This window comes from Netta rufina (genome assembly GCF_964035555.1).
Source record: "Netta rufina genome assembly, chromosome: 14".
Taxonomy (NCBI): Eukaryota; Metazoa; Chordata; class Aves; order Anseriformes; family Anatidae; genus Netta; species Netta rufina.
In genome coordinates this window covers 2,488,615-2,509,510 of record NC_140137.1, presented here as the reverse complement: position 1 = coordinate 2,509,510, position 20,896 = coordinate 2,488,615, and the positions used below count along the sequence as shown (strand labels likewise).

At 35.5% G+C, this 20,896-nt stretch overlaps 1 protein-coding gene across 2 annotated transcripts in view; it reads right to left on the bottom strand.

Annotated features, from left to right (window-relative positions):
- Positions 1-459: 459 nt before the first annotated feature.
- The window catches only part of GABRA1 (gamma-aminobutyric acid type A receptor subunit alpha1), a gene marked incomplete at both ends in the record, with an annotated part of 42,007 nt that continues 21,570 nt past the window's right edge, over positions 460-20,896 (bottom strand). For both annotated transcript variants that reach the window (XM_084295492.1, XM_084295493.1), the window contains 6 exons: positions 460-768; positions 3,643-3,845; positions 6,508-6,660; positions 11,207-11,350; positions 15,617-15,699; positions 17,437-17,657. In XM_084295492.1, the coding sequence (XP_084151618.1) occupies positions 460-768; positions 3,643-3,845; positions 6,508-6,660; positions 11,207-11,350; positions 15,617-15,699; positions 17,437-17,657 (1,113 nt within the window). The remainder of the gene's footprint in view (positions 769-3,642; positions 3,846-6,507; positions 6,661-11,206; positions 11,351-15,616; positions 15,700-17,436; positions 17,658-20,896) is intronic.

The window sequence follows — 20,896 nt, the reverse complement described above, 5'->3', positions numbered from 1 at the left end:
AACATTTTATGTTATTTCGGCAAGGACGTGGCAAATGGGAAGCTTTACATCCTTGAAGATTATAAATAGCAGTTGAATGGTACAGCATAGTATATGCAACATGGACTTTGTAATACTATCCTGCTCCTCACAATCCATTGAATAAAAATATCTTTTTCATGTCCATATACAGTATCTCTTGGGGACAGTCAGTACTTAAGGTATCTAAAATGCTTTCCTTTTTTATTATTAGATCTTTCCCTTTTTAGGAATCAGTTTGTTAAATTATATAGCATGTATCGTTCTCTCCCTTGGACACAGGGTTTTTACGTATACGGATATATTTTACTTCTGGTTAAACGAAGAAACCTTTATTTTCTTTAAGACAGAAGCAATGAAGCAAATGGGAATTACTGTATGTGAAAACTGGAAGCAATTCCCAGAGCAAAAGACAAAACAGAGCTAGATGAATAAATGAGGTTATTGGTGGGGAGTTGGGGCTTTTAACTGGGGCTCCCGGTTTAAATAGGTAGCCCAGTAGACTAAGTTAAAGATTCCAAAAAGCAATGGGAAGGCTATTCTTGATAGTCGATCAATTTTGCTGACGCTGTTAAAAGTTTTCTTGGGTTCTGCAGGTTTTGTTTCTGTCTTAACTTCTTTGGGCTCTATTGTTGCACTTTTAGCAATGGTTGCCAGCCCAGGGTCCCTTGCAATATTAGGGGTGTAGCTTGTAGCTGCTGCTGTGTATGTGTTGTTTTTCTTAATGAGAGGATCCTTCACTTTCTTTGGCTGAAGAAAGAAGAAAATATTTTATTTGTACTGTTTTCTCAATAGATAACAAACTGAAAAAGCACCATGAGCTTTTGCAACAAAAGAAGAAGTTTATACCACAAATTGTGATAGGCTCTAAGGAAGAAGCTAGTATTTGGGCACATAACTCATGCAAAATATTTAGATGAAGATATGGACAAAATCATCAGTCTGGATTACTTGTATTAGTTAAACCAACATATGTGATTGATAAACTATAATAAGGACTTGTACTGATAGCTAGGCTTACTGATACACAAAATTACCTTTAATGGTAATTAGCAGTGATGATCGACTCAGAATTCAACATTGCCTTAATCAAACAAACTTGACCAGGCCAAAAGCTTTAAAAGACACTTAGTTTTTAAATGTAGCTTTTCAACGTTTAAACAAATAATGTTTTTTATAACGCATTCTCACACAGTTCATACATAAAAATACGCAATACAAATATAATGTGATCATGCACTAAAAGAATGAATTATTTAAGAATAGGTAAATCTATCGGTCTTTTTACACTAAGGATACATGCCAGAAGCATATGAATTAAGGAAAACAAAATTGAAGTTCATGTTTGAGTGTTACAACTGGTTCCTAATGGATGAAATGTCATTCTGAATATAGGGCCCTAAATAGCTGTTCAATTTTTTAGTGTGGTATAGACCCAGTACACCTACCTGTATTGCTAAAGCAATAACATATTGAAAAGCTTTCAGTGGTGAACTATTGGAAAGAGTATCTAGATTGTCAAATGGGTCCTTGTGTTTTCCAGTATTTTAGTTAGGAGAGAAAAAAAAAGTCTTGTGTGGGGACGTCAGCTGGAATTCAACTGTCCAGGTTGCAGACAGTCTGAACCCTTCTTCCAGCACTGCACAAGGATAAATATAAAGAGATATACTAGATGGATAAGGAGGTGTATAAAAAAGCACCATTTACGAGGAAACAGATAAAAAAAAAAAAAAAAAAAAGACTAGAGGGAGCTTAGAAAATCATTAGGCATTGTTTGCTCCAAAAAGCTAAAGCAAATGTTGATCATTTAGTCCTCTAGAAGGTAAATAATAATGCTATGGATAAAGAGAAACAGCCACATGTGATTTTATTTTTTTTTTATTACATTTCACTAAACAGCAAGCATAATTCTGTTTTCAACTTGCACCTATCCCAGGGAGGGAGTGTTGTTTTTTTTTTGTTTTACTAGTTATAACATATCAACTATAGATTTATAGCTGTATAAACAAGCCAGTAGTTGGCTTTAGTATAAAAAAAAAAAATCTTGTTCAAGTGGTGAACGTTTAAGGAAGCAGAAGCGTTCCTTCAGGACACTTGAGAGTATGCAGAAAAGCTACAAACGCATCCAGACAAGTGGAGAGAGGCTTGTAGAAGCATGATATAGAGTCCTGCACAGGAAGGAAACATAAGCTGAATATTGCGTATTTAGTGTTGTTTTTTTTTGTTTGTTTGTTTTGCTTTGTTTTGTTTTCCCAAAAATAATAGTTTTATTTGAAACAAATGAAGTGGCTGGTAATAGTAACTTATGCTACCAGGTAGGCTATGTTCAAAAGTCAATATTTAATATTCAATTATTACGTTTTATTAATACCACCTATTTTATTAAAAAATAGATATCATGAAGATAGGGGCAAAAAAAGAAGCAAATAAATTACTTTCAGTAAAGTAAAAAAGTTCATCAATAACTGAAAACTCAATATTAACAAATTGTCATGAAGCTCAATACTATACTTTTAAGTTACTTCACTTTGTTCCGCAGTACTTTTACGTTTGTTCTCATCTTGTAAATGTCTTAATTTTATTTCTGTTCTCGCATTGAGAGTCTTATGCGACTAAAATAGGGGAAAAAAAAGATAAAGAATATTTATATATAGGCATACATTCCTGAATTAAACACATATATTCGCATACCAATGACTAACATCTGCTCCTTCAAATATTTATTCTGCTGAATCTCTAATCTGTGAATGTTCATAATAAGTAATTAGGAAAGTTAAAAGTCTCTTTCAAGATCTCTTAAAAAAAAAAAAATCAAAATGAGCTTCCTCACAGAAGGAGGTCATGTGATATTTCATAGAAAATCAGAAACTTTCTCTTTCATCCTGTACGCACCCTCAACAGTTTGATGCATATGTGATTTACAGACAGTCTAATCCCATACCAAAGGAGTCAATGTGATGTCCTTCATTTCCTTGAGGAATGTGTGGAACAGGATTACAGAATGACAGTCAGTGCTTCCCCAAGAACAATTCAATTTCTCCTATATGCTAAGAATTAGGAATAACATTTTTCTGTTAATAGGGAAAAAACAGGAGGCAAAGGAAAGAAAAGGCTCGGTAGTGATCATGGTTACACGGTAACTCTCCTGAAGTTTAAGTTGGGGAGCCACACAATTTGAAAACTCTCAAGTACTGCAGTCACAAGATTTTCTTTTACGTATATATTGAGGCATGAACATTTTCTCTTGATAAAATATTAGAGAACGAATTGCCTTCCCTTTAAAGAAAAAAAAAAAAAAGTGTCTTCTTCCTGCTTATCTGCACAAGTCAAAATCCCAGAGCCTGTTTGCAAAAATGTTTTTTTCTCTATGAAAAATCAGAGACTATGCAAATTTTTTATGATAATAATAGCACTAAATATCATCCAGAGAAGAAGACTGCATATTGAGGTACTCAGTGTCTAAGCAATTATTCTGTGTGTGCGTGTAGAAATGCTGTGTGGGTGAACATGAGGAAACTTTTAGAATAACTATTTAAATTGTACAGGAGCTCTAATAGGCTAAAATATACGGAGATCATGCATGACATAATATGAACTGTTGGAATAAATATTAAGTGGTGTTACCTTTTCAGGAACGACACTTTTGCCATCCCATGCATAACCTCTCTTTGTGAAGTAGTTCACTGTTGCAAATTCGATGAGTGCAGAAAACACGAAGGCATAACAAACCGCTATAAACCAATCCATAGCAGTGGCATAGGCCACCTTAGGTAGTGAATTCCTTGCACTAATGCTCAACGTAGTCATTGTTAGGACAGTTGTTACTCCTGAAAAACAAACAGTTTTTAGGTCTTTATATGAGTGGCTATATTTTGAGTTTCGATTCTCAACTACTACAATAGAAGTGAAACCCGTATTTCTACCCCTAATTTTTGTAGACCTCTCCACTTAAATTCACTTAAAATCAAATTTCAATTTCTGTGGAAGTTGCAGGTTCTTTGTAACATCTCTTCTATACCTTTTGTTCTTTGACATTGTTTTAGTACATTGGTATTTTTTTTAAATGGGGATAGAAATAATATTTTGCATTTTGGACTGGATGCTACTTTATGCTTCATGGAATTTGAGGAATTATTGTTGCTGTTCCTTATCCAAGCCCTGTGAATTGCACTGCAGATTTAAATATTTCATATTTTTAGTTCTTTCTTGCAACAGTTCTAGGATAATAAGATATAAATCTTGAAAACATATTGTTTTCATGTTACTCAGCCTGATTAATGGTAGTTTATGTAGCATATGTTCCTTCAAACTTATACTCAAACATACTAAGCTTTATGTGATATATTCCATATATTTAAGTTGATGGTTTTAGAGATCTGTCCTTTTATTTACTGATTCACTGAAAATAGCAAAGAACTTATATAAGAACAGTAACAATGCTTTTGTATTTCTGATATCCGCTTGTCCCATTGCTGCTGACACTTTTTTCCTTAGCTGGCCATGGAGCTTTCAGTGAGTGGCAGGGCTGTGTTGAACTCATTCTGCCTACAGCAGCTTGAAAAAAATCTACAAGCGTAGGCTAGATGTTTACATCAAATCATATGTCCACAAGTTACCCTGACAACTGCAGTGTCACATATTGAATGTGCTTTGCTGGTACATCTTCACTGCACTGAGTATTATTGAAAACATGCAGTGGTATAAAACAGGGCAAATAATGAACAATGTGTTTATGTACTGGTGTAAAGAACTTGAATTTTTAGTGCCTAGTGAGGAAGCAGTTTCTTTCCCCAAGAGACAACCTAATCTCATCTTTGACTCATTATTAGTGAGCTTATATTTCTCTTATGTAGTAGCCAAGCAGGTTTTATAATTTATATGGTCTGTGCTAGTAAGAGTGGGCTAAAATATCTAAGCTGTGCTTCTGTATGTATACATGCATGCAAAATATTGTGACATTTTTTCAGTCATTAGGAAATGAAAAAAACTATCTTGTTATGTTACAATAAAACAAACACAACACTATTTACTAAATAGTGCCTTCTAAGAGGAAAATTTTGAGATATCTCAAGATAACAGCTGCAACGTCATACAGTATTATTTACTATTCATTATGAGACTAGAAAATTTTGTTCTCCATCTAGGGACAATGAAGTATGGCATTGCAAAATGCTGATCTGACATTTATTTTTAAATGGCATATGCAAAGAGAGATAAAATAGTTACAACTTCAATAGCTTTGAGTACAGAGGCTCATAAAAGTCCCAGATTAGTTCTCAGTGATAAAACTTCTGAACTAATTTTAGACATTAAATCATATTACGTAAATCAAATTTAATTTTCTTGTGCTTTAAACCATTCTTTTGTAAATGCAGATCCATACATCTACAGAAAGTCTTTACTTGGTTCATGAGGTCTAAGGTTATGCAAGTTATGAATTATTTCCAGAGGCTTTGGGAAACTAAAGCAAAACTATGAAGAGAGCAAGAGAAAGGTCAATACATGTAAAAGCAACTCTTGTTCAACAATAGCTGAACAGTGTCTGCATGTTTCTCAACATGAGGCCTTGTTATTCTCTCCAGTTTTGCTGTGTACACTGTAAATACATAAACTCTTTTCAGCAAAGGAGAAGGGCCCATGGCATCTTGCCCCAGCACTGTCCCAAGGCAGGGAAATGGGTCTAAAACCCCACTTGGCTGTGTGTTTTTCCACCTCCTCTGCCAAAGATATTCAGGCCTCCCACAAAAAGACTAGGTCACATTTCAAAAATCTTAGGTTCTATTTTCCTTAACCAGATTTGTTATATATACATATAGATGTATATATACATGTGTGTATATATATATATATATTTTTTTTTTTTAATTTATTTTTTAACCATGTGCTTGACTTGGAATAATAGCTTCAAAAAACATGCTAGTTGTTTTTTTTGTTTGTTTTGTTTTTTCCTAATTTTAAAATAAGTGTTTACAGGCAGCACTTAAAACACTAGGGACCAACTGTATAAACTTAGAATCCCTCAGACTTCCTCCTTAGTGCATTCATTAAGTGCATCTTTTCACTGCTATAAACCCAATAGATGATCTCTGATTTCAATAGGAGACAGCAGCCTACAAAAGGTGTTTTCAAGATACGAATTTTCAAAGGACTAACACCCATTGATTAAAACTTTTTGACAATCCCCGCCATGAAAGCCATTGCCATTTATCAGAAATGTTTTATTCATATATTTATTGTTTTGGAAAAGTAGAACTGGAATAGATTGTTTGAGATATTTTCAGGTCTCTTTTTACAGTCAGTTTAAAAGCTTTGGAACTTGTATCAGCTTCTGATGCATCTTCACAATGGAACACGTTAACTGTTGTGTACTGCATTGTGTACAGACTCCTGCTGTTCTCCAATATCACATTACACATAACCAGTTTTATCACAAAATTTCTTAAAATTATCTGTCATGTGATTGCCAAGGAGTTTATAGATCTTTCTTACCAAATACAGTTCTTGCTGGAACAGATTCTCTGTTAAGCCAGAAGGACACCTGTGACAGTATCACTGTCATGATGCATGGCAGGTAAGTCTGAATGACAAAGTAACCAATCTTTCTTTTCAAATGAAAATGTGTAGTCATAACAACATATTCTCCTAAAAAACAAAACAAAACAAAACAAAACAAACAAACAAACAAACAAACAACAACAACAACAAAAAAAAAAAAAAACAGAAAAAAACATTAAAGCTTTTATAAATAAACAAATTACAAGACCTTATAGGAACTCATTATATATATCTAATTTTATATAGTTATATAGTTATATAGTTATAACTACATAGTTATACAGTTATATAACTTTCATTGTAATCACTACTGTTATAAAAATAAGACCTCAGATCAAATTGGGTCAGCTCTGAAGAAAATATTTAATAATAAAAGTTCCCCCATTTAATAATAAAGTTCCACTAATAATACAAAACTAGACAGTTCTGGGAAATGCTAATTAAATTACCATCCTTTTCATCTTCTTCACTGAGTACTGAATAAAAGTCTGCATTAACTGGTGGCTGTTTAGGCCTCTTCTGAAAGGTTTTATTCCATTAGAAGATGGAAACACACTGTAACATACACATGTAATCATCAAACAATGACTGAATGGAGACAGGAAGTCAGAAATGTTTCAGTAGGGCCAAGCTGTAGTTGTAATTGTTGATGTGATTATGTTTGTATTATCACTGTTAGTGCTTTATCTGCTGTGAAGATTAAGCATCCCTATACCACTAATTCAGTACCTTACTAAATTAATATTCTCTCCCATAGTAAATGGCCAACACAAGAATAATGTATAATATTTTCATTACCAGTAACTTTTAAGGTGCTGTAAGAATATATGATCTGGGTATTCCAATTACATACAAAAGGCATCTTAAGTATTTATATAACTATATAAATCATTTCTTCCAGAGGACAGCAAATATTTACAGATATTGACAACATCATTGAAAACAGATTTTGAGAAACAGTATATAGACTGCAAAACATATACTTGTGACATATTGTTCACCGAAGATTGATTCTTTATTCAATAGACATTAGCTTAGGAAAGAAACAGGTGGAAATGTGACTGGATGAAAACCTCTGCCTAGATTAGAGATGATGTGAAATTGCCATTTCACACTCTCTGGAAAAAGACTGTTGCACTTGTACAGAAGAAGAGACTGGAAAGAGACTGTTGTATTTGTACAGGAAAAGCTTAAATTGGATTGAAAAACTATGTCTAGACATTGACTGCTTATGTACTAAGCATGTCAAATGCCCTTTTCTTTAATTCAGAGTGTAAAAGAACATTCAGTTGAACAATATTTCTCAATATATAACCCTGAGGAAATCTTATTTATAAGACATGACAATACTCCCTGTATGTTTTAATATAAAATAGAAGTCAGTAGCAAAGGACAGAAAAGAGAACCAATTAAAAATTGAGAGCTAGAGCAAAGGACATACAAGGAAAATCTTCTTTCAGAAAACAGGACTTCAGGAACAGCATGGGGGGCATTGACTTGATTTTTACCCATTATTCTGTAACTTTCACCAGAACAACCAGTAACAGAGATTATAATTTTCTGAAGGGTGCCAGTCTTAGCTAGAAAAAACAATAATTAAATTTCATCTGCTATGATATGTCATGGGAAACTATTTTAATGCAATCAGATATAAAATGTTCACAATGATGTGTCAGAATTAATTCAGTGATTATAGCTGGCGAGCTAAGAATATAGAGTGAATACACCACTCTGCTCTGAAGCTTTACTTAGTTGCTTAAATTATGAAATTATTTTTAACCCCTGGAAAATGAGAACAAGATTCGAAGCATGAAGGCAATTTAAAAGACAGGGACTACTCTCATCTGTTAAGAAAATAGTTCTGAGCTAGAAGTCAGTTAAAGGTAATGTCATGAGCATCTCAGGCAAAACATAGACCTAGAATAATTCTTACAGTTTAGTTATAAGTCAAAAACATTTTTGTAGGTCTCCAAAATACCAGTGGACTGGAGTCATTTATTAGAATATAATAGATTTTTAATGGGACTTACTTAAATAACTATAAGAGATTAAAACACTCCAGTTATTTATGGAATCTTCAGTTTCCCATATTTTGTCTTTAATTAAAATATATGGCCACGTGACCACTACTGACCACTGTCCAACTTCCAACCAATTCCTCTTCCACTCAGAGAGATGTGGGGTTGCTCAGCCTGGAAAAGAGAAGCCTCTGGGAAGACCTCATTGAAGCCTTTCAATACTTGAAAGGGGGCTTATAAAAAGGATGGAGGATCCTCTTTACTCAGATAGATAATGAAAGGACAAGGGGGAATGGTCTTAAAGAGGTCTTAAACTAAGAGATTAGACATTAGGAGAAAATTTTTCATTGTAGAAGCAGCGAGGCATGGGAACAGGTTGCCCAGAGAAGTTGTGGATGCCCTGTCCCTGGAGGTGTTCAAGGCAAGGCTGGATGGGAGCCTTGGGCAACCTGAGGGGGGCTGGAGCTAGATGATCTTTAAGGTCCCTTCCAACCTGAGGCATTCTATGATGTGTGAATAACTAGATTGTAAAAGCATTTTAGTATTTGAAAGACTATCTTGAAGACAACAACAATTGCAGATCTCTTTTCATGAAAAAAAATCAGATTGTATTTATCTTGTTCTAGACCCCGAACAAGAAAAAAAGACCCTTTTGTCAGATGAGTCAATCTCCATCCCTCTAAAAACAGGGAGGGATTTCACAGTTTTCATTACGTATGTCATGTCTTAAAACAGAGATGATCAGAGGATAAAGATGTGCTGGAGGATTGTGTTGAGATAGCTGCCCAGCTATTTGAATGTGGAGAAAGGCCATTACCCACTTCTGACCCCACCACTATTTTGGTGAGGGCAAATGTCAAGAAGCACTTTTCCTTGAGATATTGAATTTGCAAGCAATCAATGTTTCTTCCACTGTATATGCTTATCAGGTGTTAATTTAAGAGAATTGCAAGTTTTGTACTAAAAGATTATTTAACAGGCTTGGTTTTAGTTTTGATAATCATTGTATTTAATTTTTTATAACGTTTTTCTGCATCTAAACAATAGTATATTTGTTTTAGTAAATAATAACACTTCGTTTAACTTTATGGATTGGCATGGTAAAAATTTCAGGCAGAAAAAAGGAGGCAGAATTCAAAACTATGAAATATCATGGGCAAAGGAAATGTAATTTAGTTACTTCATGGAAATATATAAAGAATTCTTACATTTCTTAGGTTTGCCTTAATTCTATTTAAACACCTATTTTCTGACTGTCTTACGAATTTAAAGAGTGCTTCTCACAGTACCATCTAACTACCATGAATTATATCTGCTATTATCTGTTCAGTTTAAATATGTTCCCAAGTTGGAGTCTTTTCTGACTGTCCTGCTGCCCTTAAAATGCATCGGGTAAGCAGGGAATTGGCAATGAGTGCAAAAGGGCAGCCATGCAGGTTGCTGTGGTCTCTCTGAGTGAATAGCCTCCAAAGAGAAAGAGCAAAGAGCTCAGGACCCTTGCAGTCCCTCACAAATTACACTGACTTGCCAGGAAAGGGCAGGTGAGGTGAATTACTGGCTCCAAAGAAATCAACAGGAATATTTCTGTCTGTGGCCAGGCCAAAAGTTCTCACTGCTTTTCTTTCTCTTTGACCAATGCAGACCTCAGTGCTCAATAATGAAAGTGGTGAATCTGTGGAAGCAGTTGTGTTGATAGTTCTTATGTGAAGTCCTTATTTCTGCCATCCCACTTACTTTTACGATTACATCAACAGAAGCTTCCAAACAGTAACCTGAATAGTGGTCCACTGGAAATTTTAGTCTATGAGAAAATTTGTTAGCTTAATAGGCCACATGAACATATACTGAGAAGCTAAATAAAAAAATCAGACACAATTTAGGGTTCACCTTAAAGTGACTCACTTTCCTTTAAATATTTGTTCACTTTATGAATGACAGATTAGAAAGTTTGGCATAGGCAGGTACTTCTTCAGTTCCATTACAACTGCAGGGACATTCAGAGCAATACAGCTATGTCTAATGGAGTGCATCCCATTACAACTGCAGAGACATTCAGAGCAATACAGCTATGTCTAATGGAGTGCATCCCTCTGATTCATGGAACATTAATTCCAGTCAACACTTCGAGATCTTGTTCATGCTCAAAGTTCAGTTTATTACTGTATTCAGATTTTTGTGCCTTTCCAAAGTAATAAAAAACTAACAAGCAAACAAAACAACAACAACAAATCACACCCAAAGATTAAATTTTGAAACAGCAAATGCAAAGTGCAAAATTTTTTAGCCAGCTTCAGCATTACACTTAACTAATACTTTAAACAAGGACTATATGGCTATATTTGTGTATCTCAGTTTTAATTGTTTTGGAGTAAAAGGTAGTGGCAGCATTAAAGTACCAAAATACTATGTTTGGATGTTCCAAATGTTTTGTTTTGTTTTGTTTTTTAATTTGGTGACATATTTTTTTTTCACTTTCTAAATACCTCCTTATGAGACTATATGCTTTTTTTTTTTTTTTTTTTTTTTTTTTTTTTTTTTAGCATCTTATTTCACTGCCTCCAAGAATATCTTTGAGATCTCATTTTGCTATAAACTGGTAACCCTTTTTCACAAACCTGTACTGGACTGAACAATTCCAGAGTCCACAGTTTGTCCAAGCAGATCATACTGGTTCAGTCGAGAGCCATCTTCAGCCACAACCACTGATCTTGCAGGTTCCCGTGTCCATTCATACACAACCTCTGCTCTGGTATAAGCATCTAATTTAAAACGAATACATTGCATTTCAGCTTTTGTCCGTCTACCGCTATGTCTTTAACAGAACAAGGTTTTGAGCAGTACTCTGAATACTTAATACTCTGTAATAACTTGTAGAAAAACCATGATTAGCATACTGGAACTTTCTGATTATGGGGAATATAAGTGATTTTACAGGTCTATCCATATTATGATCAGCTAAATAGCTGCTGTAGGGCTGGATTAAGGTTCGCCTTCAATGACATTGAAAGTCTTTCTCTCTCTTACATCATTACCACCTATATAAAATCTGAATAACCAGAAGGGAGAGTTAGACATGGAATTTCATGGTCATGCAAGGACTCCAGCTCTTATTCTAATTTTTAACTACTATAAAGACAGACGAGCCCCGCTATTTTTAATTTGTGGTGGTTTGGTGGTGTCTGGGCCACTGTCAGAAAATAAGTCCTTTTCAGAGTAGCTCCAGTGACTTCTTCTTCAGCCTGGCTAGAACTCTCCATTTTGTCATCACCCTCTCACGGTGCCTTTGCTGTATAACAAGTATAGCAGATAGTTCTGAGGCTGCCTAGGCTCACATGAGTTTAAATCACAGTGAATCTATTTTCCTGTCTGGTTATTTCTGCGGAATGCTCACACTTATTCAAGTTTACATTTATTGAAGTCCTAAAAAGAGCAAACAAAAACCACTGTATTTTCCAGGCCCAATTAGTCTAGCATGTTATATAGATAATTCAGTAGTATCCTACAAATATCATCCAAGTGTTTTGTGCCGTTATTATTGTGCTATTTCTGTTATTTAATGAATTAAACTATACATAACATTTTTTACCTTAGTATTGTAATATTCTTCTGCCATTTTGTGTAGTCTGCAGTCTGACAGCTCTTGCTTTGAGCATTCAGGGTGGGAGTTAGTTGTCTACATACAGACATTGAGTGTCATTCTTGGCACCTAGGAGTATCCAAGACATGTATGGGACTGAATGTGTGATTAGAACCTACATAAAGCTTGCACCCACCAGAGGCAGCTGGAAGCCAGATGGGACATCTTAGGACACCTAAAATCATACTATAAATGTGTGTATAGGTGACTAACTGACTCCTACCTGCAGGATGAGATTTTCTCTGTGTGCTTTCAGAACAGGCAACCAGGAAAGGAAAAGTAACAATTTGATTCCCTTGACCTCATTTGTGAGTTAATAATTTTATCGTATCAGTGTAAGAGATAACAGTAATTAAAGAGGTGGTTTTGAATGGAGTGTGCTGGTAAATTAATTGCATGGTATTTGATCCCACATTATTTAAGTGGAAGGTTACTTTTGCCCTCAGACTTCTTATTCCCTAAACACTACAACATATACTTAGCTCTTCTGGAAGCAGTGGTAAATGCAAATCTACTTCTTAATAACTCCGACCTTAAAAATAATAGCCACAGTAAGTACAAGAATTGGCCTGCTAGTCTAGCCAAATAAAATTAAAAAAAAAAAAAAAAAGATAATATTAATATTAAACTTTCAAGCATTTTACTTGTTTTGGATCACAAGAGTAGTTTGGAAGAGAGGGGACTGATTTCCTGAGCTACTGGGAAACAGTGGATTAGGAGTCAGAGGGAAGGCAGCATGCTCACCAGTGCTGGAAATGAGCTCACCCCACCGGGTTCACTTCTCCATTTCCATCATGGACAGTCTGTTCTCCCTCCTACCTTCAGCATCCAGTTGACACATTGCATAAGTTCAACATACCCTTTTGCTCCTTTCAGTGCTGCTTTCCAGAGTGGCCTTAGTTTTAAACTGACAATCAGATTTTTGTGGGAAGAGCTGAGGACAGCAGCTGCCTTTCTGATTTTGTTATGCCAACATACGGCTTTTTGTTGTTCCAGAAGCCTCTTTAGCATTTGTCACATTGTATTTACATTGGAATAACCTCTAGCTCAAACTGCGATTTTGGCAAATCATTTTAGCCTTGGAGCTGGGTCAAGCATTTGTTGGCCTCTACAGTATGGACAGAGTCCATATATGCCACTCCTTCAAATGTGAGGCTTTTCTGAATCCAGCTTCAACAAGAGATGAGTAATAGTGGAGGATATGGAAAAACTCTTACCCAATTTAATTCAAAACAAACACTGCTGGGCAAACACTACCTTGGGGAGCTACTAAGTCTGGTATTGTAATCTGCACATAAGGAGTGTCTTTCATTACAACTGAAGGACTTTTACATTAAATTCTTCAGTTCATTAAGATGAATTTTATGAATTGCTTTAGTTGTTTGATAAAAACGTCAAAATGTATTGAAAGGAGATTCCTACTGAAAATCAGCAATTAAATTTAAGAACTGTTCTCTTTTTATATGTACAACTGTGAGACCTGTTTTCACTTGCCTGAGTCTAGCCATTTGTCCAGTGGGAGATAATTCTATTGGTATCAATACCTAAGTATTCAGACAGAAATATTTCATAATCTGATAACTATGTTGTATAATCTAATGGGAAGGATGGGAAAGACACATATTTAAGGTCCTCATTTGGACGGTGAAGTCCCCAGGCAGCGTTTGCAGTGAAAGCAGGTTGTGGAAGCCACTCCCCTAGATTAGAAACTCCTTTTAAACTAGTAGCAGAAAGCAAAGGTTCCCTGAAAAGACCTTGATCTTGTCTCATGGCCCTTCCCAGCATTTGGACTTACTTGTTTTGTTAGCTCCTGCTAAGAACAGCTGTCTTGAAGACCATTTGTGTTCAAAACACAAAAATACTCTAAATAGCCTGTAAAATACAATGGCCCATACCTGCATTCTGAAATTAGAATGTTAGTATTCACCTCTGAGTCTGGTGTAGAAAATGATATTTCATTTAGAAATAATTCTGTGGGGTTTTTTATTATTTAAGAAAATAAATGTATATAATGATAAAAAATACAGAATAAATTTAGATAGAAGTGTAAAATTCAGTCCGCTAGTTCACCTTTATACAAAACCTCTTGATGGTTTAACTTTATGTTAGCAGGTTTTATGCACAAGTATCCATCTTCCTAGCTTCCAGATCCAACATACAGTCAGCATAAACTCCTCAATGTGCCTTTCAAGAGAAATTTAGCTCTGTGACCACTTCTGATGTAACTGGGATCCTGGGTGATTCCAGGTGCACAGATCTGCTGTTATTTGTCCAGGACCCACTGCCCTATACTAATTAACATTTTCCCCTCATCTGTTTCACAAGAGATTTGGAAAGATTTATTGGAAGTGCTGTAAGAAAACTTAACATTCAAATAGTAAACTATTCCTGTCAGTTATACTCCAACTTTGTATGAGCTTTTTGTTCTGTATATCTTATCTAGGAGGCTAGTAGGTCTTTAAAGACAAAAGGTCAGTCCTTTCTCATTGTAACTATAGAGCTATTCAGCCCAAAGTAAGTTATCACCCTGTCTGGTACCACTTGAAGAATGAATTATGTTTTCTGTCTGTTGACTTCTAAAATGTATCAAGCCACTAAGTACCTGTTATCAGTGAAATGATCCATTTCTACAAGAAAAAATAGCCACTGAGGAAACAATTTGTACACTATTACATTTTCCACATATTTTTTTCTTCTATGTTTGTGTTGAATCAACCAGAGTAAAACAACTCTTCAATTTATTTATTTAATCTTAAAGAGTTGTAGCAGGGATTATATTTTAATTTATGGAAATAATATGTTTAAATTTCAAAGTATCAGTTACAGGTTGGCTACAGTTCAAATCAAAATTCTTGGGAGAAATTCTCAATTTATTGTAAGTGGTGTCAGTTATTACTCCGGTTTCAGTTGCATTATATTTGGTCAGTGTGTTCCCCATCTAAGGTTAAAAATGTTGCAAGTGTCACAAATCTCCTAAGAGAGTCCTACATTTTCCGCTTCCAGATGTGTCACATGATTGAAATATGAATGGTATTGCAGTCTAAGACAAAATTTTGTTCTAAACATAGTAAGACTATGGTAGCAAAACTATTTTTACCTAAACCAATTGAGTTATCCACAGTCCATATTACTTCTCTCTAAAATTGATTTGGGGACTTAAAAAAAAATAAAGCAACTGTAAGATTAATGTTTTCTAAGCTATTTTTCTAGAAGTTGAGTGTTAACATTTTTCTCTTTGTGAATGTCCAAGTATGACACTGGAGGATCTTTAAGACACATATTTAAGACAGAAAAATACACAATTAAAACCTTGAATTTTGCCCAGTTGCAAAATACTTTTTTAAAGTGGCCTTAAAATGGAGAAACCTCAATTTAAAAATAAACTTACAGCTTCCAAATTTCAAAGGGCAAGCATGTACATCCATAGGAAAGTCTTCTAAATGCATTGGACACTCTGCTCTCACAGTCAATCTATAATGTGAGTAAAAACACAGATTTATTCTAGTTTCATAGAAATAGCAAATAGACTTCTGTAAAGACACATAACAGGCATTATACTATTTTTATGTAATTAATAAACAGCTAGAACAGGCCCCCTCTAGGGGCGCTGACACGCATGCTGACAGGCTACATGTGTAAACACAGTAGTGGGACTGAGTCTGCCCCCTACCTTGGCTTACTATACAGCAGAAACACACTCAGACTTGTACCTTGGTGTGAGGATTAAGTTCTCTTGGAAACTAAAATCATTTCCCTGCTGCTGTCACTCAGCTGGCCCATTCTGGTTGTTTGGACATTTGCTGAAATCATTATGATGCTATTGGCTTGGATGCAAGCATGTTGCTTAATATGAGAGGTTAAGTAAACTAGAAACATTTGCTGAAACAATTGCATATCAAACATCAGCAAGGAATGGACAGTAGCATTGACTATCAGGCAGAAGACTTCAATAAGGCACTTGCAAAGATGAAGAAATAGAAATGGTTATGGTCAAAAATGGAGACATGAACCACGTGCTGCCATGGTAGTGTTCTTGTGGATTAAATCCCTAGCAGCCCAAGCATTTAGGTAGACCTGGACTTCTCTAAGCACAAGCCAACCATATTCTACTGTAGCCTAGGGAGCCTTGAATGATGTTTCAGATACATTGAACACACTTAACAAACTTCCAAAAATCCTGGAAATGTTGTTTTCTCCAAATACTTGTATTGCTTTTAAAAGCATTTTTAGAATTGTAAAATGAAAGTTCAATATTCACCTACACACTAAACTATCCATCTTGACTTTGAGTCAAAAGATTCACGAACATGTAGCTCTGTAGACAGCTACAAAATACCATTTCTTTCATTGTTCAATTCAAGGTCTTTTTAATCCAGAATGTTTCCACCACTGTGTACCATCATTATTTTCAAAGGATATATTTACCCTATTGCTGACAACTGGTTAGTTCAATTTGTTATTGTCATGGAGAGTACCCCATTTCCAGTAAGAATGATGCCAGTACGGGAATCTTTCATACCCCTAACATTTCAAACACTATAGTGTATTGTTGTTACAAATGGAATAAGAAATGTCCATTTCTAGATTCTCATGTTCTGTATTACCAACTAGCACAAGAAATGAGAATGTGCAATGAATTCTCTGGTCATCTGCTAGTTCTTAGAATCTGCTTTCTATAGGAAACAAAGATTAGAGACCCTTATAGATGATCTAGAGGCCAGATTATGTTCAACTTTCAGTCTCTATTCTACTTCTACTGGAAATGGTCAAAGCCGTGCTGGATGGGGCTTTGGGCAGCCTGATCTTGTGGGAGGTGTGCCTAACCATGTCAGGGACATTGGAACAGGATGGTCCTTAAGGTCTCTTTCAACCCAAACCTTTCTGTAATTCTGTTTTGTTGATGGAATACTTGAAAGCAGCTCCAAATTAAGGTTCTTTGCAAACTGATGGATTCCTAATACTCTAGGTACCTTTTTAAAATTAAGTATTGAGATGCATCCAGGGCACATAAAGGTGGCACAGCAAGAGGAAAAAAATGAACACTGCAAATGTCTATTTATCCATCATTCTATGACCTATTGTGAAAATAATTACTAAGCAGGAATCAAATTACACTGAAAGAGGAACCTGTTTCCTGTTTGGAAAATATCTTGCTTTACAAAGTTATATTGTCAAACTAAATGAAGGATATAATATTTTAGGGCTCACCTCATTGTATACAGCAATGTCCCATCCTCTGTAATTCGTAGTAATTTATTTGGCATTGTCATGTTATGAGCCACTGACTTCTTTCCATTGTGGAAAAAGGTATCAGGTGTCCAAATTTTGCTGGCCATTAAATTGTTTAACCGAAGAACAGTCATAGGTCCTTTGAATTTTAATCTTTCATCTTTCCAGCTTTGGCGGAAAAATACATCTATAGTGTATTCCTACACCAATTCAAAAAAAAAAAAAAAAAGTAATATTGTCATATGTTGCAATACAGGAACTTGAAAATTATATTCTTACTGTTCCCTAAAAGCAAGACAATTAATGAAATTAGTAATTACCAGAACGTTCGTTCTTTGTATTACTTACAATGTATCTGCTGGTTCTTTAACAGTTACAACAACATTGCTGTGTTCAATAGAACAAATGTTGGGAAGAATAGCATATCAAAAGTTAAACAAGAATTTAAGGTATAATATAATGGAAACAACATATTTTGCCCTTTTCTCCCTTTCCTTTCACCTTCCATAAAACTGTGACTTGAAGCTGTGGATATTCAGCCATTTTGCATAGCCTGCAAAGAATATGTATCTTAGAATAAAATAAGCCTGGTGAGACAGGATCTTACTAGAGCCTTTTGTTTTAGGTGTCTCATTAGCATAAAGAGGTAGTCAACCTGTGAAAAGTTCACACTACTAGAATTATGTGGTCTTATTTAAAAGACATGAAATGGCTCATTGGTCCATATCACTGGACTCAAGAGAGTGCAAGCTGAGGATTGCTTTGGACCAACAGTAATAGTTTGGTTATGCAAGGACTGAGGCCATGGGGAGGAGATGCACTGGCTGAGTCAGTGTATATAGGGAGAATAAAACAAACAAAAAACTTGCTATGAAATGAAAGAATTATTTTTTACAAAGCAATAGAAAAGAAGTTAAGAGGGAGACAGTGAAGTTAAGAAACATATGTTGGTGTATTTTAGATAAAACACAGAGTACTTTCCCACTCTGATGTGGTAAAAATGTGGAAAACTCTTATGGATAATTTAATATTTACCGAGAGAAAAATCCCATTCTAACATGGAAGTGCTGTATGAGATTACGCTATCACTCATGGTCAAGATTTTTGTGATAAATATCAAAAGCAGCTATCCAAACACTGTTCAAAATTACTCTGAATTATAATCATTTGGCTGAGAAGCTGAATCTTTGCTGAGATCCTGTGCCAATGTCTGATGGCAAATCCTGAAGGAAAATGGCTCTGGCACACTGCTACAAGTAAAAGAGCTTCCCCACGGAATATGCTAGTAAAGAGAAACATTCTGGAATGAACATTTAAAAATCTATCCATAGCAGACTCCTTCAGACTCATGAATTTTGTTTTAACAAATTGTAACACTCTGTATGACATAAGCAAGTGTGAGCTGCTTATTAATTGTGCAACTATCAGCAAGCAACAATACTAAGTCTAGCAGTGGCTTTTTGGTTTTCAAGGCATGAAGTGACTATATAAATTTATTGTGGACAATAGTAGTAGTTCTATGGAATGGTCTTTGCTGTCATGTTTGTTTTTTTTTGGTTTTTTTTTTTTCTTTATATCTGAGACCCGTGAATCATGTTGATGCATATTTAATTGCAAACATAATAGTGTTTCCACTTTCTTAATCACATGCTTAGTGTGCTTCTGGAATTGGTATTTGTTCAGAGGAAGAGGCGTTAAAATATTGTATTTTCTCAGTGTTTTACTAGCTCCAAAGATTTCTTCGTACACATGTGAGAAAGGTAAAAGACAAGCCCAGAAGGTGGTATCACTTCAGTGTGCATTCCCTTTTTATTTCTAGCAATTGCAAAGTAGGAGGTGAGTGGAAAGTGATACAGGTTGAAAGAAGGGAGTTTGGTTCTTCCCTTTACATGAACACAATTTTTTTAGGTGGAAAAGATCAAAGAGTCTGAGACATTTGGTAAGGAATATGACAGCAGAAGACAAAACTCAATTAAAAATTAGCGGATAGGTCATAGTGCACACAGACTGCATCATTTTTGGCTGAGCTTTCTCACCTCTTAGCTTTCACTACCCATTTTAACATGTACAGTAATTTCTCTCAAATGAATCCTGACACATGGATGATCTTTTACTTAGATTAGAGCTTTCTTCTACAGGAGAGTGCCATGCAGAACAAACCATGTACTATAGCACTGGTCTATGTGCAAGCAGATCAGAGAGATAGAATTCAGAATAAATTCTCCACAGAGGAGATTCTTCATCTCTTAGTGTGCAAGTAAAGAAAGAAGACTGCTATCTGCAATAAATTGTATAGCATTGAATATTTATAACATTTTGTCTTACATGTGAGATCCAGGCAGGAAATAATTTAGTATTTTATATATTCTCTAATTCACTCATCTGTTCTCTCTGCCCAGAGACTGTTCATATACAGGGTAGAACACACCATGGTCTGTATTCTATTAGGTGCTGTACAGGAAGGTACGAAGACAGAAATTCTTTCCTGAAGAGCTTACAGTAGAGAAACAGTGAATGAAAGCTTACTAGAAAAACATCATTTTGTCCTTATGAAAAAAAAAAAAAAAGTGTGTGTTTTTATATGGTTCTTGTTTCAGATAATATATATCAAAATTTTCACAAAATGATAGTGATGTGAGAATAGACAGTTATCTGATCATTAGTTCAATCCACCATCTGAGAGATCATACCTGAAAACTTGCAAAGTTCTTCCAAAATTAGACGTTTTTATTTTAAAAAGTGCTTTTCTCCTGTTTAACTTGATTCCCAGGTTTAAGACAGAGCCAAGGCATTCTCTTTATAGAATAGCAGGTTATGTCTGTGCTGTTCTTAAAAGAGTGTCTTGAGAGTGGGTAGGAACACCATGTACTGCCTGATATATCAACCTACTATCTATATAACTGCCTCATTGGATTCTTGCAAACAGATGGTCTAGGTATGCTGGTGTCTCGCTGTGGCTGTAGTTTCATAACATATGGCGTCAGCTGGAATAGCTCATTCCCAGCTACTATCCATCAGTCCTGGTCCCAGACAGCAGCACATCTTTCCCTGGTGTGCCAATACAGCTGCTAGTGAGGCTTCCCTGTGACTGTATCCCATAATCCCAGCAACACTGATCGTCAGTCTGCTTGCTGGAGCAAATCTGGGGTAGCCCTCAAATGGATCCTGCACCTGGGGGCAACAACCCCAGGCAGACCTACAGGCTCAGAGATGAGTGGTTAGAAAGCTGCCTGGCAGAGAAGAACCTGGGAGTGATTGTTGATAGTCAACTGAATATGAGCCAGCAGTGTGCTCAGGTGACCAAGAAAGCCAACAGCATCCTGGCTTGCATAAGAAACAGTGTGGCCAGCAGGGATAGGGAAGTGATTGTCCCCCTGTACTCTGTTGAGGCTGCACCTCGAATACTGTGTTCAGTTTTGGGCCCCTCGCTACAAGAAGG